The 17,903-nt window shown below is 39.0% G+C and overlaps 1 protein-coding gene across 1 annotated transcript; it reads right to left on the bottom strand.

Annotated features, from left to right (window-relative positions):
• Positions 1–9,857: 9,857 nt before the first annotated feature.
• On the bottom strand, positions 9,858–16,086 carry LOC145202640 (uncharacterized). Its single transcript, XM_080075642.1, has 5 exons — positions 15,716–16,086; positions 13,963–14,029; positions 13,488–13,612; positions 12,483–12,601; positions 9,858–11,612 (listed from the first exon to the last, which is right to left on the bottom strand). The coding sequence occupies exons 1-5, from the start codon at positions 16,043–16,045 to the stop codon at positions 11,171–11,173; spliced, it is 1,083 nt and encodes a 360-aa protein (XP_079931768.1). The 5' UTR covers positions 16,046–16,086; the 3' UTR covers positions 9,858–11,170.
• Positions 16,087–17,903: the final 1,817 nt, after the last annotated feature.

Below are 17,903 nucleotides of genomic sequence, written 5' to 3'. Positions count from 1 at the left end.
TATCCTATGAGAGAAACAGTAAATATCGCTTTTTTTTCAGAATTTTTTTAAAATATTTTGGAACTGTTGGCTCCTTGTTTTGCAAATCAAACTAGGCCTGTATTCCTTGTCGTTAACGAGGCCAGTGAAACACCAGCTACTCTACTGATCAACTTCACTGTATTCCAGGTCGCAATAAGTTTACTGTATTACATAATGAAAATTTTATTTGCATGCTGACACATTTGCATCTGACTTTTGCTTAAAGTATCTCGATTTAAACCAGCAAATGCTGAAAATAAGTTTAACTTAACGTCTTATCACCAAGAACCCTTCAACGCATGTTCAACACATATTACTCAGGCTTCCGTATAAACACCAATCGTAGCGTGAATACGTAATGTCGATGACGAATTACGTTCTGCAGGCAACTTCCTTTTTAATGTGGGCAACTGATTCACCACATTTATGCCTACTGAAGAAAAGTGAGGTCCCATTGATTTTGTAGCCATAAATACAACTGACATAAATAGCATCCACCAGCCATAACGCTTATATTGTTTGTTTTTTGTCAAAGTGTTTCCCTAGTAACTGCACTATAGCCATTGTGCTTTACAACTGTGTGTAAAAATAACGCTGTGATAAAACCATTGTGATACATACGAAAACTCTAAGCAGACGAGACCTTTCTGATGGAAAGTTACCAGGTTTATTCCCTAGCGAGCCTGCTGCGTAGCTTTCTTTTGAGGTACTTAAATGTGACATCATATCTTTTTACAGTACCTTTGCCTAGGGTATACTTTTGGAAATAAAAACATCTTCAGACGTAAAGAATAACCTCAGGTGCGTACAACGCAACATGGTTATCATACATTATTGTCTCTTCCAGATCCTGTCAGGTTAACCAGGGTATAAAATATTCATGTATCTTGGTATTCTAAAGTAACGCAAGTGCGAGCATTTATATCTTGTTCATTGGACAAACTTGCTGTGTTGTACTCCCACCAATTGACTATAACCCTACTTAGTCAATGCCCGCGTTGTAAAAATTAAATTTGACTTTTTGGACATGGAAAATGTTCTGTTTGAAAAAATCTGCTTAAAATTGACATTTCTCGTCAACAAATTTCCAAAAACATAAGAACTATCTGTATCTGTGAAACAACTGATTTTTTACACTGCTTTTATCTGGATAAACACAAAAAATGATTCTTGGTTAAAAAATATCGCTAAAACCAGTGTTGCATGATATCACGTGATCAAATTGTCTGCGGCGCCTTTTGCTTGAATCGTAAGATTTGCATTAAATTGCTACCTTAGGCCCGATTCACACTGGTTAATTGCTCGCTCGCTTGGCTTGGAATTGCGTCGGCGTTGACCACATTGTCCACTTCATGCTTGGTTGACTGCTAACATTTTGTCAAGACTAAATGATATGAAATCCCGCATAAGATTATTAAACATAATTTTTCCTGAATAATATTTGCTTTATTACTCATTGCTATATATTTGCTGGTCTGTGATCACTAGCTAGCACAACATAACGAGTTTAAACATTATCTGGTATTTATGTAACATCGTTTGGGATACACAAAATATATCAAAGACCAAAAATATGCAGTTTTACTAACATAAACACCATGTGGCTCAACCCCTGCGTAGCAAATTCGTTCACTTTTCCCTGCACGCGCAGCCCGAACAATGGATTTTCAATTCGGCTGCGAGCGACGCACGCAGCATGAGATCAATCTCGCGCCGCCTGCGGACAAAACATTAATAAACAAAGATCGTGCAAGCAGTGTGGATGGGGCCTAAGGATTCAAAAACTAAGTTCTATAAAAAATAAAAAAATGTGTGGTGTGAGGTGTGGCCTTTTCACAAATAAGTTTTAATGTGCAAAAGGAAATTTTCATGTGAATATAGGCTGAAAAATTGGTTTTTATCTACACATCAATGGTTTTGGTTGTGTTTATGAAGCATTTTTCTTGACGTGTGTAAGGTGTTAAATTTTGTTACTATATTTAGTAATGTTAAGAGAATAAACAAACAGAATGAAGTTCAACTCTCTGTATTGAAGATTACAGCACTTGAACAGTAATAAAGTTTAACAAATTTGTCGCTCAACTGGTGTAATGCTAAACAAAATACTAATTGTTGCTTTTTAATGACTTGTATTTCGCTGACGTTTCGCCCACCAGAACGGTAGGGCTTCTTCAGAGCAATAAATGACTGTCAGACGAAACGCCTGTTCAGTAATAAAGTTGCAAGAAATCATGTATATAATATATAAACAACATATTATGTTTGTTTCCACCCATAGGTCTAACGGTTTCTTTTTGTCATATGGTGCATTGTTTTGTCATATGTGGCGTTGTTTTGTCTTATAAATTTGTTTGTTAGAATCTTATTTTATTTTTCAGTTGTTACAGTCTGTTATTTGATTACATTGTGTCAAGTTAAAACATGTTGTAAAGGATTTTTGTACCTAAATTCATTTGAAGAGTAGAAAACTCATAAATGATAAATGAGAGCAGTTTTACAGTGTGATAACTGATTGAATTTGTTTGGAGAACAAATTTTGCCTCTGTATTCTGTATATTGTTAGTCATTCTGCTGTGTTCACTAGACTGATTTTTAGTGCATATTGTCAGTCTGCAAGTGATTACTACAAAGCAAAGGTGCAATTTGTACATAACAAAGGGTCTCAATTTAAACGTTTTTGTTTCCTTTTTTGTGTAATACAGATTTTTACCATTTTTTGGTCAATAGTTATTTTAATAGGTATATTAATTATGCACTGTTAGTGGTGTTACAAGTTAACCACAGACAAGCAAAACCCAAACTTAAAAACAAGAGTCATGTTTGGTGAAGTGTGTTACCTAGGAGTTTTAGGTTTATAAGGGATGCATTGGCAAGTATACTAACCTATTTGTTACTTAGATTGGATTTACATTTTTTAAATCTTTACACCCTAATATTTGTTACATACAACCTGGCCCCCATAGTCAAAAATGTTGACTCAAATTGTGCTGAAATATGCATATTGCCCTTAATGTCGCAATATTGTTGCCTAATGTAATTGCTAGTTTGAAATAGGCTGCACATGTCCAGCAGGTACTAGAGCAGTGGTTCTCAAAGTATGGGTCGCGACCCAAACGTGGGTCGCGCAGGGTCAAAAAATGGGTCGCGCTATGGTGGTTCAATTCTACCCAAACGAATTTACTTAATGTAGTAGTAGTAAAGTCCACTCACTCGACCACGTTGTACAGTAAAATGAACTAATCATTGCAAAATACTGACAATAGCCTTCCAGTTGTACTGTTACGCACATGACGATTGTTCATAATGCTCAGATTTGGGTCGCGGTCAAAAAAGTTTGAGAACCACTGTACTAGAGGGTTTGTTATGTATAGACGCAAACCATATTTTACTCCATCTTTTCCACCATCAGTCTTACACCGCTTCCGTATGCGTTAGTTTGTTGCAATAAAGTTGTGTATATGTTTTAGGATTATTGTCACGTGATAACTTTTCCTTGACAAGTTGTAAATGTCGTGTTATTTTTGTTACATTTGAGCGCCTTCCGGGCGACTGCCACCAGTACCCTAATTTTGTAAGCACTGTTTTTCTTCCCGTACCATTACCCGTGTTTACTTTGAAGAAGACATATCTTGCCGTTTAATTTGAGGTAGGTAGGTCGTCACTTTTGGAGGCGGGGATGGGCCTCAAAAATGGAAAGAAAAATGTCCCACGTTTTTTAGCTTAGACACATGGCTGTTTACCTTATTACTTTGCTGTGTAACTGAACGGATATTGAAAAAAAAAAACGATTAATCGCGTATCACTTAAATCGCATTTGACTGCCATTTATACGTCATTACTCAATACTCAAGCTTACAGAATTGCTGAGAAACTCCTGGAATGTGTCTTTTGTTTTTAAACAAGCTTTGATTTGTAAATCGTCGGCACTTAAATCTTTGCTTTTTGGTTCGACGGATATATTGACATATATTGTTAATGGTGATCGTTTTTGTACGGTCATATTTTAAACGCGTAGTAGTTGTGATTGATGCGTGTATAGTAGTGAATCATACTTCCTTGCTACAGCAATCCAATATTTTGACATGTACTTAAAAACAATATTCTGTAATGGGTATGGCTAGCCAATGGTACATAAAAACTTCAAATCGATACATTTGTCTGAAAATGCAACTCATTAATTTCTTATAGTAAAATAATACTCTTGGTGGCGCAGTTGAGTCGATACGTAATTCTGTTAATTACCCCTAAACCAATGCGGGGATAACTGACGTTAAGTTAAATTTTTCTGCTGGCGTGATTAAACATCGTGTTGTAAAAATCGTGTCTTGGTTATCAGCCTCAAAGATTTGTAAACCTAATTCCTGTGACGTGTATGAACTGTAGTGCACACAAAAAATGGACACCAAAGCTAGATGGCGATCTGAAGTGTTCACAGATTGCACGTATGTGTGTTATTCAGGTTTTCGTGGGTTACATGGAGATTAATCTGAGGTCATTAAACATCAAGGTGGTCACTTGCAGGCAAATGAAGCGAACCCAAAATTTCTACATTATTGCTAAACACGCATTAATCATAAACCAATAAATGTACGTCGCTGTTTTATCGATATCTCATCTTTTTTTCATCAACTAGATACGAGATTTATACGTCACGTTTAAATAGCGATAATGTTGGTGTTTGTGCGGCAAACAAATTTTACCGTAAAGTAATTTGTACCCGCTTTGATTGTCTCTCTTGGCGTTTAAACATTTACGCGAAGCGAATACACAACAATCCTATTGCATCATATTAACTGATACACATCCTATTTATTAAACCGACAAACTGTATTACACCGATTGTTGTAAATTTTATCTTATTTTTAAGTTTCTGGTGTGTAGCTATGCAGACTAGTTTTCCCGCACAATGCAAAATTGTAGCAGACTTAAACGGGTCAAATAAGGTTTCTTACCCCCAAGCAACTGTTTACACCAACAAAAAATGTTAGTCTGGCAACACATATCCCTTATACAGAGAGATTCAATTTTGTAGCTTTTATCTTTAAACAACGTTGTTGCAACTCAATTCTTAATAAACTTTCGCCTGGCAGAGTGCGTGATAATATCTGTGTCGTGTTGAACCCAACACACCTGGTTAGTGCACCGCGAGCTACAGTTTTTTTTGCTATTTGGACTTTTAATTAATTTCTTAACTTACAATTTGCATGTCTCTCGGGGTCAAACGTGCATTGGAAAGAAACATCCATTATTGTTTTGGTGGCGCGAGATGACTGTCAAGACACGTTTTGGTGTATCGTTACACAAAGCCTAGCAATTTGTGCTATTTTGGTACAGGTCGCTCGCGACTGCTCGTTAAACAGGTGGATTTTTGCAAGATGTTTAATTGACTTTGCTGGTGGGCGAACTAGTAAAAAGGAATTTGTAACTTATTTGAAATGCAAATGCTTTTTTATGAAAATTGCTAAAGTTAATTAGTCATTGGTCACAATCGTTTTTACATTTAAAATTCAGGTAAGTTTTGAGTATCTTTTTTAAAAAAATGGTTCATGGGTTGTGTTTAGTTTACCTAAGTTTATACTCCGTATTAAGTATGTTTTTGCGTTACTGAATTGTTATGCCATGAGAAGGAATGTCCGCAAGTAATTTGCAATGCACTGTGAACACATTTTTCACCTATTAGTCCATGATTCATTGCAGTAATCCACAAACGAAAACGTGCGTGATTTCACTGGAGAATTGTGGCAAGTACCAACACCCACGCCTGTCAGCCGACGTTTGTAGCGGAGATTACAATAAGTTCTACCACTGTGCCAAAAAAATATTGTATGCCCTTTGAAGGGCATTATTTAACGGGTGATTTCCTCTCCATTGGCAAATTGGTCAATAATAAGTCTCCACAAAAGTTACCTACAAACAAGTTTTGCGAATAAAACGTTGGTAAACCCGCCAGATAGCCTTACCGCAAGTGTCAGATGCGATCTAGCAAAACATCTCACTCGCGGGACAGAACAGAAACTATGTTAATCGCGTTGCGGGTATATCGCATAAAACTTAGTTGCAGCACATGATCCACCAATACTAAATCCTAAGTAAAAATGATGAGTGTTTCCCAACACATTTGAAATTGTTTTGTGGTGGACTATTGTAATTTGTAAGGCACAATTAACGCCTGAGGTCCGCATGGATGCGGTCTACAAAACATGTATCGCTTGTGATTGCTTGTGGTGGCTGATCTTCCAAATTTTCCCCACTGAACGTTAGATTTATGGCTGATTGCGGTTATGTTGCGGTTTTCTCATAACTTCATTTTGCTATGTTCAGGTGCAACGATGATTGCCATTTTTCTCATCTGCTGTTGATCCCAAGTAGGTTGAGATGATACAGTATATTTCGCTGATCTTTTAATGAGGGAGTTGCACATGGACTTCAAGTGCAAAAGGTAATTACAACGGTGGCCTTGAAGAGGATAATAGGCTGTGTACCTTCATACCAGCCAGCGCCGAGGTATTGGAGTCGCTTGGGCGTGCGTTTGCACTAATAAGCGTAATGACCCGGTCGTCTTACTATGAAACTTTGGAACCGATTTGTACTTTCGTTTAGTACTTGCGTAAATCCAATCCTACAAAATGTTAAATTAAAGTGTTTGACGTGTGGGAAAGGTAAATCATAATTGACATGACGTCGTACGCCTACGTTGTTGCCATTTGGTGATATGCCTAATTTGGAATTAGGTCAGGCCAAACGAACAAAATGGAGCTTATGGAAGATTAGAAAACCTCTACAGCTGCTTGTATAGCTTAAATATTTTGTCACGAAGTTCCAAAATGGATATTGTCAAACTTATAGTTGATAAGTAACAAAACTTGTTTCTTGCCCATTAACGAATAGCACCTGTAGACTGACCCATTACACACTAATGCTTCCATCGCGGATTTTGTAAATAAATGACTAAAGATGCTTTTCGTTAAACCACCGAGTTTTTACAAACTGCGTCATTTTTTATGTTTGTTTTCTGCTGGTAACATAACCACCTGTTTCAAACCATTTTTCACTTTTCACAACCAAGATCTTTTACAATTATTATCGTTAGGTCAGGGTTTGTGCTAAGTATGAAAACATTTTTCCTGAGGCCTTTAGGATATGTTCCGACAAATCTATGTCATAATGAAACAGCGTTATTCCCCAAAAGTCATGTTGTTTTTCGTTTTAAAAATAATATTTCGTTAATGTCGACGTTGTTTTTCAAGTTTTAGTCAATATTGTGATACACGCTGACGTCACAATGTTTTACACTTGCGCTGTTACAAGAACGCGCCGTGATCTCATACTGTTTGGTATAAAAGCATTGTCCGTTTGGTATAAAACTGTCATTTTTTATTTTGTAGTAACTGAAACATATTCATGTATATTGCGAATAAAGACGTAAGAAGATTGTCGCAGCTAATGTACTTATTCAAGTATGAAAAGGAAAACATTGAAGACTCACTCATCATGAAGCAAAATGGTGGAAGACTACCTCATGTCTGCGCCAAGTAAGTATTATATTTTCGGCGTAAGCCTCTCTAATTCGCGTACAACGATAGTTGCACCAGCTTAATAAAAAAACATCTGCAAAAATTGAACTAATTGGCTGCTGCGATTAGAATTATTATTTTCCCCAAAAACTGAACCATCATTGTGGCCAAAGCAATGCTAATTTACCGCTATGCCACCGTTGTAAAATTTTGTCTAGATAAGCGGTTTAACGTGTCCGTATTTGGGTCAATTAGGGCGAAAAATGTGTTTTGTTCAGCTGGTCGATCGCTACAATTACCAGCAAACGTTGCAAGATTGTCGCCTTGCCTTGCTAATTTTATCCCGCAGTGCTAAAATTGTAGTGCTAATATGTGACTTCAAATAAAAGACCAAAAATAGTCAGCTACTTTTCGTTGCGTAACGAGTAACCGCGCATTTCATGCAGCGAAACTGGCCATTAAATTACCAAGGGTGTGATCAACACAAATTAACGGGATTCCAGAAATTTCAGATCCTTTCCTGTTTGTGTCTGTGAATGACGATAACACAGACCGGTTTCTCCTGTCAGTTTCTTGTTTGCTTTCCCAAGTGGCCATCGGCTTGATTGTCAGAATGCATTTTATAAAAACGTTCGTGGAATTATGCTTCGTGGAATGATCTCGCACGTCAAGGGTATATCATGGCGGCTTGGAATCGTTTTTGATGTGTGTAGATTAAACCTCCCGCGCTTTATGTGAATTCAACCCAAATAATCACCCCGGGTTCTCGAAAAGTCCAAGTATATACTATCTGTTGATTGGTGCTAGATAATATGTTCGGAGCTTCGTTTTGTTGAAAAACTTTGATTTCTTTCCTGTTTTCTGGGAAAGCTGTCGGTCACCAAAATCACATAGGTCGTGATTTATTGTCCATAATTATTCGTTTTGCGCTGTTTTACAGCGGTAGTACAGCCAAAACATGGGCCATGTTGCATTTGAACTCTTTAAATTAGTATTAAAGGAGTGTTTAATAACGTATATTACCCTGTCGTCAATGACAAGACAAAAATCACCCTAACCCATCAGATCTTACAGGTTCCTTATACTTAGCTCTACTTTAATCTTGTCGTGGGCTTTCAGTAAATATGTGTAAACGTTCACGACAAAAATTATAACTTACATTTATAGCTGGGTGTTAGCCTGAACTTTAATTTATTCCTCTTTGGTGAATTGCTGTTGTATGTCGGAATTAAAATGGCTGTTGGCGGCTCGACCTCAGCTGGCTCTGCCGCAGAGGTTGAAACTTGATGCTAATTTGTAGCTTTGCGGTGATTTCCTAGTTTTTTTTTTGTGAATTATTTTTTGAATTTTACTAGTATTTTTTTGTTTGTGCGATTTGTAATTTTAAAACCACTTAACCAACATTAACGATGTAAAGTTCTAATCAGATTTTTCGGAGTAAATTTTATTACTGGAGAGTCACTCGTCCAAATATATTTCTTGTAGCAAAAAAATGGTTTCCTGTGTAGACCGAAATTTTAACCGCCTACTCGATCTGTCACGTGCTTTTCCGGGATCACATGTTTTTTGTGATTCATTCGATCTCGGAACATGGATGTTTGACTTGATTTTTGATTTTATAAAAAGCGCAATGATCTTTTGGTATTATAGCGTAGGTTGGCAAAACTGTTCACTACAAATTTTGTGGCTGTAAAATTTCCCGCCGATTCCTCTTCCGTTACGCAACGATGTCTTTACTTTGCCGGTAACTTGGTAATTACCCGCTAAAAATACTAGTCATCTATCCAGTCTCTACTGCGTGTGTTTTTAGTCAAACACGATTTTGTCAATTTTAACAATATTTCGAAGTTTAAGTGCCAAAGATCACGTCAAAGAACACAGTGTAAAAATACTTGTTACCCTTAACTTACGCAGTTTTTTTTCAATAATTTATTACCAGTTTAATCGATATTAGTTTTTTTTTTCTGCACACGCAGAACTGTTATGCCTTGTTTTAAAAGTGTATTAGGGCTTTGGACACCTTCGATAACCAAGTAACTAGTTTTCCAAATATTTTTATGCATATAATATAAAATGTCAATGCGGTTTTCGCTATTTTGTTGTCAGATACCCTGTGTGTACACACACAAAAAAACACTTGCAAAGATACAATTTTCGGTACATAGTCCTAAAATTTAGGACGAACGAGTTTTCAAGGTTTTGGAACTTTTGAATCAGTTATAAAATTTAAAAAAAAACGGATTCTTGACTTCTGTGTGCAACATGCAGCTGGTAAATCGCTTATAGTACTTTGCTATCTTCTTGATTTGCAACAACTTGTGATTCGCTGAGCGTGTTTATTTTTTTCTTTCGTGCGACAAAACAACAACATGAACGACAATAACATTAAAAAAAACACAACGTAAAAAATAAAAAGACCGATCATGAATAGGCAAGAAGCAGAGAGGAGCAATAAATTAAACAGAAGCAAAAACAGCAGGGGCCTCTCCGTTGCGTAAAAAAATAACTGAAAAAATACTCTTTCGAAAAGCAAGCGGCGAGCCTAAGAATAAATGCCAAAGTTTGCGTAAAAGGCGATGCAACTCTCATGCTTTCATTTCGATAAGATTACATTGTGTGCAAATGTAAGGACCGGAGGTCTAAGTTTGTTTACGACAACGCGTGAATGTGTCCAACACACCCTGGCAATTTGGGAGCGGTCGTACTTTTCACTGTTAGCGTCTCGAGGCACACAATGACGTATTCACCGTTCCTGCTTGTCCATATGCAACTCGTTTGTTCGCAAACGCACCGAATAGCTTCGTTAAACGGAACATATGACGACTGTCGGCATGAAAAATGCCAAAGCAATTAGTGGTTGACTCCTTTAGTTGGGCATGTTGTCGTTTGATACAAAAGATTATGTCTAATCGTCTAACGTTGGCTGCAAAACGCGACCACATATTGATAATAAACAAACCTAACGGGCGAAGGCTGCACCGTAGATCAATGGTTAGTGACTTCTGCGACTTAGTGAATGGAAATTTTTGGGCGTTGTTTGGCGCGCGAAGTAGGTGTGGTGGCCCATTGCTGAATCATTAAGGGTTGGGTGGACGGCCACCATGATTGTGCCACCTAAAAAGGCTTTAACCCAAAGTCATCGATCGAGGGACATCGTGGATGAGCTGCGTCCTAATTTGATTACAACGCGTCGTCTCGTGTCTTATCCCCGGTAAAACATGTTCTGTCTTAAATACGTGTTCTTGTAAAAAAGATGTGTGCCATGGGGTATGTCACACGTGTTTCAAAAAACGATGTTGGTACGAGGAACTTAAGCAACGCTTCGCGTCAGCAACCACGCCATGTTTTGAACATTTTACCAACGACGGTCGCGACGGAAATACAATAAGCAAGAGCTCCACGCCAAGCTTGACTCGGCGTGGATGGCAGCGCAGGACAATAAATTATGAAGAAATCGAAATCTGTTGTGTTGGCACCAACGGCGATGGAGACGATCATTCGCTCACCATATGGAAGGAGTTCGCTTTGTCGCCACCGCCGCCGTCGGCGATTAAATAAATGGAAACCTTTCATAGCACGAGTCGAGCGTGCAGAGTCGAACTACGTCATTTGATGACATGTGTTGTTTACCGTTGCTACTTTTTAATTGCAAAAAGCGCACAAGAAGACTCGATTACCACCCAGTCCCGGCAGATCGCGATTTTGTCAGATACCTTCCAACACGGCGAAACCATTTGAAACAGTTTAATGTCGATGTACCTGGGGTCAATGACAATATCAGCCAGGTGCCTTGTCTTAACCGGCTTGCATATCGGTGCGTTTTTGAATCTGCTATTGTTTACTTGGATAGAATCTTTGTCGAAAGGAAATTTAAACCCACATGTCGCAACTTGGAATTGTTGCTCATATTGCTTTGCCGTGAAGTTGTTTGTAAATCCGTAACTTCGCGCTTTTTCTTTAGTCAGCAATGGTACAGTGGTGTTGGACCTTTCGTGGAAGGCTGCTGAAAGGTTCTTAAGTGTCGTTGACGCCTCACAGATACGACGACGTGACGCTGTACTTCTTACGAATCTAGATCTGCAATAAACAAGCAAGAAATGTGAACGTGGCTTTTTGAAGATTTTAAAGTCAAAACATGTAGAAAACACGCGGTTTGTGAAGGAGCAAGAACTATTGCGCAATTTTGCTACAAAATTAAAATTTCCTGTTTGAGTCAAATGTCTTGTTTATGTATTTTAACAAAATGGCGGATCATTGCCTGCCATTTAATTGAACCACTACATTACATCTACACTGCCTACGAGAAGGTCATCCGTATTGTGACATTATCGGCGTCGTTATTTTTTTAAAGATTACCTTAAACAAGGGACTGTATGTTTTAGTGCATGTAGAGCTTGTTTGGGGAAGCAATAAGTAGTGGAAAAAAATTATGAACTAAGGTTATTGTCTCCTTTGTAACGATTTCGCTCCGCAACTGTGACTCTGGATTGTTTAGTGTTGCCACTTGTTCCATGCATTAACCTACGGTTAATGCGATATACGAGATAAGGCGCACCCTGTGTTAGCAGCCGCATGCTCCTAGGGTGGGTTTATTGGGGTGTAATAGAGGGCGATATTTGCTATGTGGTAGTTTCCCAATGAATAGCGCACAGTCGTCGATTTTGCCACAAAAAGAGCCATGTATTTTAAATTTAGCATCTGACGATTCGATGTAATGTTTAAGGCGTTTCTCGGCCCGACTCGTTACGGGAAAATAGCATGGTGCGGATTTTTAATGCGCTCAATTCGTCCCTTGCGCTATTTTTAGGTTACAACGTGACTGGTTTTATCGAGTGCGATTGCTTTTGTAAGTGTCGAAAACGGATTTGCTTGTGGCTTGTTGCCTCATCTTTTGATGGACCGCGTTGAACGGGATATTGACAAAAAATAACTTCATAGTTCACTTACAGTATGCGTGTGGACCTTTTGCTTCTGTCCGACGAGGCTTTGACTTGAAGTAGTCTCCTCACAACGTTTGCGTTTTTCTCACTTTTGTTCTGCGTCTCGATGGCCTTTTGGTTTGTGATCTGCAATGAAAGCACAAATTAATGTTATCTTTCGGTTCATAATGACGCTTCCATAGATAAAGTGGAATAAAAGACACTTCTCGTGCAGGAAACGATATCGCGAGATAAGCATTAGCAAAGATACCACGCACCCGACTTTCTCAGGTCTACTGTGATGTAATCTCCGCAAACGGCCGTGCATGTGTCGTTACCGACTTCCGAATTGTAATTTGATCGGGAACGCAAACGCGATGCAGCCGCGATACCTCGCGATGCTATAATACTATCTGTTGTCTGACACAAAAGCGTCATGATAATACGTCACAAAGCTCGGGAAAATCTGAGATTACGAACTTATTGAAAGCCTTGTCTACATCAAGATGATAAACTGGATTTTTGTTCAGTCTAGCGGTTTAAAGCGAGTCTAGCGGTTTAACACATATTCTGTTGCTAACACAACAGTTTCTATATGCATTCACAGAGTGTCCGATTGTGCCTGCTATCGAACACAAGAGACGCTTTATCCCAGGACCTCGTAATGCTGTTGCTATTTAATGATCTTGTTTTGAGTTGCGTTTCGTTAAAACGCAAACATTAGCGCGGGTTTGTTATTTTTTCAGCGCGCGGATTCAGTAGCTCGATATTTACGTTTATTTAGGTTTAAAAGTTCTTGTTTTTATTTATGTAACGATATGCCTTATTGCGATTGAATACTATTTCCAGTTTCGAGCGAGGTCGTGTTTGTTTGTTGTGGCAAGGTTGACCCGATGGATGATGGTTTACACTTCGTAGCTTTGTTTGGTTTACATTTCGCTGGTTTGTTAAATATTGTGCTAAATATCCTTTGCTTTGTAAATATTTTCGTGACTATATGGTATGCGCTGATCATTCGATTTGTAGTAAATACCTGTTCGAAGTCAGTTGTGTGCTGGCAAACTTTTGCGTCTCGAAAAGCGTCAGTGCGACAAAGTTTCTGAAGAGTGTCGCTGTCGATTCCCAAATCCGTCATTTCTTGTTTCCAAACCGCTCGATCTGTAATCACGGGGATATCGGTCAAGCATAAAAAGACGATTTTTATGTATACACACTCATACAGCATACAAGAGAGTCTTAGTGGGTGACCGCGGTTATAACCGATTTCGAAAGGTGATGGGATGGGCTGACGTGCCTTCAATTCCGGATTAATTTGTTTTGGATACGCACTGATTGGTAAAAAGCGATTTAAAATTTCGTGATTTGTTAAACTTCGCAAAAGAATCAGCTTGGTTACCTAATAAACTTGGATTTGCTGGGAATCCACCTACTACCTAAATCGTTTTTTAGTGATTTGGGTTTCTGTGTCGGGGCACATGCGTATCCGTCAGAAAACAGTTAAAAATTACCTTGCGTTGATATTGTGTCCTTGAAGTCGGAGTTGACTTCGATGTGGGTTTTTGAACCAGCTCGTGTCTGCAAAACAACAAAACATCGCATTAGGAAAGATATTTTTTCACATAGTATTTCACGGCCACTCCTGGCTAAATTGCTTGTTTGTGTTCTTTCAGGGGCGCGGCGACAAGCGAACAAGGTGCTTCGGCCAAGATTGCTTACATACACGAACATTGTTGTTGTTGCATGATATAAACTTGCAGGTGCGGAAATGCAAAAACTTGTTAGTAAGACAGAAAAACGTGTTCATCCTGACGCCCGGAAATTTTGCCGTGCGCGGGTCAAAATAAACATGTGTTGGTTTACCTTTAGCACTGTTACTACTTAAGTTGCGCTGGTTTGTTTCCGTTGGCGGGCAATTGTTTTTACTCGCCATTATCGCAAACTGCGTTGTTTTTGTCCGAGGTTCCAAAAAAGCATGTTACGTAATGCGCATGTTTAAGTCTCAAGTGGCCCACACCTGTTTTTCTGTTGACATTTGCAGTGTTCGTTCATACATGTGCCCTCTGCCGATATCGTATTTATTCAAATGTATAGAGCTCCTGAAATGTGTTCGCGTTGCCCGCAAATCTATTTTTGTTGGCCAACCTCCGGCAAATGTTATTCGAATAACAAACTGACATGCGTTTAGTTGTCGACAGTTCAGTCGTACGCCAAATTCCCTACAAACTTTTCATTTGCTACTAACCTCCGGTCATTTTGTGTTAATTTAACAAATATTCAAGATTACGTGTACTTGCATATTTGTTAAATAAGCGATTTGTTAAATAAGCGATTTCGCTAAGGTTTCGTCTACACCCTGCATTTTTGGGGAATTTACGCGTTAAAGTCGTCTGTGTCTAAACTGCAAAAGACTACAAATAAATCCTGCGTTTTTGAAAGTACGAAAGCGAACGGTTTTTCAGAGAAAGGTTTCAAATTTGGCTACTGCACTCCTGTTTCAAGTGCTAAAACGTGTTATGAAACGTCGACACTTGTATCAATACTGAATCGGTATTGTGGTAAGTAAGATGCCAATGCGGAGCCAGTTTCCCGGACAGTAATTCGATAATTATTTATCGCAATCTAAATTTAGATCAACATCCGCGAACGGGACTCGCCAGATGATAAGTTGACGGGTCGCTAATAAGGGGCATCAGGTCCAATTCGTTTGGCAAACTTTCACCTTGATGCCGGTAATAATGTTGGCAAAATGACAACGTATGCCACGTCGGTTTTCTCTGTATTGGTAATTGCGTTGGTGAACTTATACAGTTTATTTGTGACCGAAGTCGATAGTATAAAACTGTCGTCGATTGGAGCAAAAACCTTTCTGTCGGTAAGTAATAAAACTTGTTAAGTGACAAATTCAAATAATATTTTACCAAAGTGTGTGTTTAAGGCCCCGTCTATTTCTTAATTTGCAGAAACTTCGTGATTATTTGATGCCCGTGGTCAAAGTTTTACTGCTTGTTTCCGCGCAGCATATTATTGACCAAAGTATGCAAAAATTCGCGTTTTCCTCGTGAAATACCCGGAATTTCATGTGAGAAGTTTCGAAACGTGCCAATTAGAGCTTACAGATTATTGCATAATCGAGGATATAAAGCCCACACTGTGGGTTGCGTACAAGATAATTTTTAGCCTTGGTTTTGCGGAGATTATTGCAAGTCATGTTTTCGATACCACATACTGGCCAGGCACGAATAGATTTGCATATCAACTAACCTGATGTTTATCAGTTTCAAAGCAATTCGCGATGCATTGTACTTTGGTGACTCCCTTCAAGTGGGTATCCGTTGTTCGGTCGCATACGGAATGCAAGCAGTCCTGTTCGCACTTTTCGGTTGCTCTTGAACAGGTTTTACTGCAAAATTGTCTGTTCACAAAGTGCAAACCGCATCGCGGTCTTATTGCAAGGGATTTGCCTGTGCCGCTTGTTGGTGACCTATTCAGTGCTGTTGCTGGTAGACAAGATATGATCACGATAAGGCAAAGATATCCCATGATTCTTCTGATGCTGTACCAGAATGTTAAACTTTCATTTTGGCAATACATATTTCCTGCTGTCTTGTTGATGTATTTTAGACAAAATAATATTTCTTCTAAAAACAAGAAAAAACGTATTTTATTTGTCCACTTACATTCTTAATTTTAAGAAAACGTCTCTGATTACGGTTATTGTCAATTTCTTTCAAGGCACCAATAGTTTGAAACAAATTTGTGTTTACATCTTATCAAAAATATATCAAAAATTGCAAGTCTGGAGGCAGCATTATAAAAAATGTCGGTAGATGCAAAGTACCGACACGGCCTCTTGCGTCCATAAGCCTCTGGTTATCTCGGACTTGTCGCTACATGTGACTCTCAGTTCTCCGCTGTCGCACCTTATATATGGCTCACGAGTTGCGCTGCGTTTTACTCACATTTGCCATCACCGCAAAACCATTCCGGCACTGCGGCCTTCTCTCTCTTCCAGCTCGCTCAACCTGGCCGCCATTGTATATTTTGTCGGCACAATTACCGACCCGTCTGACAGAACGAGGGACGGGGGGCACTGCACGAACCGCAAAACGTCGTGAGCAGTTTCGAAAAACGTGACGGCATTGCCGGTGCTCTGAAACAGTGGCCGAAACTAAGTTTTGTCTGCCAAATTCGAACAAGGTCATGCTTGGTTGTGGTTAGTTCTTTCCTGCCTTAGATGTAGTTAATTAAACACGTATTTCTACATAATTTCGTGTTGGAATTACAATGATTTTCCGCCCTTGCACAATGATAGTGCAAAAAGCTACACATGAACCTTGCAGGCCCCACATGTGCGCAAGTGACTCACCCCTATAATTGTTTTCATGACACTGAAGAATGGGCTAATTGCAATACGAAAATTTAAAGTGTGCCGGTCTATTGACGTATCACAAGCCACTAATGGCTTTAATCTATGGGAAAGTTTGTATTTGCGAATATAAGAAACGTCTTCTTGGCTGCCGACTTCACTACCCTTTTCACGTATTGTCACGTTGACCTATGCTTGCCACTTCGAAATTAATATTACTCGACAGCTACGTACAATGTATAACACAATTAGACAACCGCGCCCCTTGCTTTAACACGAAGATAAAGCGTTTGTTCGGGCTTAGGTCAGAGGTCTAGTGCGATTAGCGTATTAGTTTGTAGAAAGGTGCCATAATGTTACAGGATAAACTGTCACGAATAAGGAGCGAGCAGGTGGTTGTTACGTGAAAGTATTTTACTTTATGGTCGACGCCAGTTGCTTTGTGGGGAAGCGCACCCTTTCGTTCTTGGAAAACCCAAGTGACATCGTCATTGAAATTTAGCCCCGAAAAAACCAAGCCCCTTAATTTTCCTACCTGACATTTGCCTAATAACCAGGGATTTAATCAAAATCGTGAACGTGTGAGCTTTCCCGTGGACCTTGGTATTTTCAAAATATGGTTTACGTACTGACCTATTTATTTCCACTAGAAAGAATAGCCGGAAAGAAACGGAACAAACACATGCTAATGTGATGATAAATTAATGTCACTCTTTTCAGTTTTATTGAATATTTTTTTAACACAGCCTATCACTGTGAGAGTCTTGCCACTTGGACAAAAAACTACGTCATAGTGCTGCCTAATTGCAAGTGGATACAAATTTTACGGCGGCGAGTGCTTCAACTAAAACTTGCCCGTCTATGTCAAAAGGTCGCCCCGCTGTCCTTGTGTTAATTTGTATCGAAGAAGTGTCGTGAGGTGTGGCGCTTTATCTTCCCAGAATTATACTCTCCCGCAATGACGCCATGACTTGTGCTGTGGGTTAAGTTCGACGGTTGTTGTGTTGTTGACACGCAAAACGGAACAGTTTCGTCGCCTCTCGACGATTGGCCAAATCAATCAGCTTGGAATTCAGCCTGCGA

Source organism: Phallusia mammillata, chromosome 7 (genome assembly GCF_965637545.1).
Source record: "Phallusia mammillata chromosome 7, kaPhaMamm4.hap1.1, whole genome shotgun sequence".
Classification (NCBI taxonomy): domain Eukaryota; kingdom Metazoa; phylum Chordata; class Ascidiacea; order Phlebobranchia; family Ascidiidae; genus Phallusia; species Phallusia mammillata.
The sequence above is the reverse complement of the archived record's forward strand: the minus strand, read 5'-3'. Positions and strand labels throughout refer to the sequence as shown.

What these genes read in the sequence shown, in the direction of transcription:
- LOC145202640 (XM_080075642.1), bottom strand. Translation starts at nt 16,045, where the DNA reads ATGTATTGCCAAAATGAAAGTTTAACATTCTGGTACAGCATCAGAAGA. An exon ending in TTGAAACTGATAAACATCAG is followed by an intron (nt 14,030 to 15,715) that starts GTTAGTTGATAT and finishes GTTGTTTTGCAG; the next exon opens with ACACGAGCTGGTTCAAAAAC. An exon ending in ACACAACTGACTTCGAACAG is followed by an intron (nt 12,602 to 13,487) that starts GTATTTACTACA and finishes CTTTCATTGCAG; the next exon opens with ATCACAAACCAAAAGGCCAT.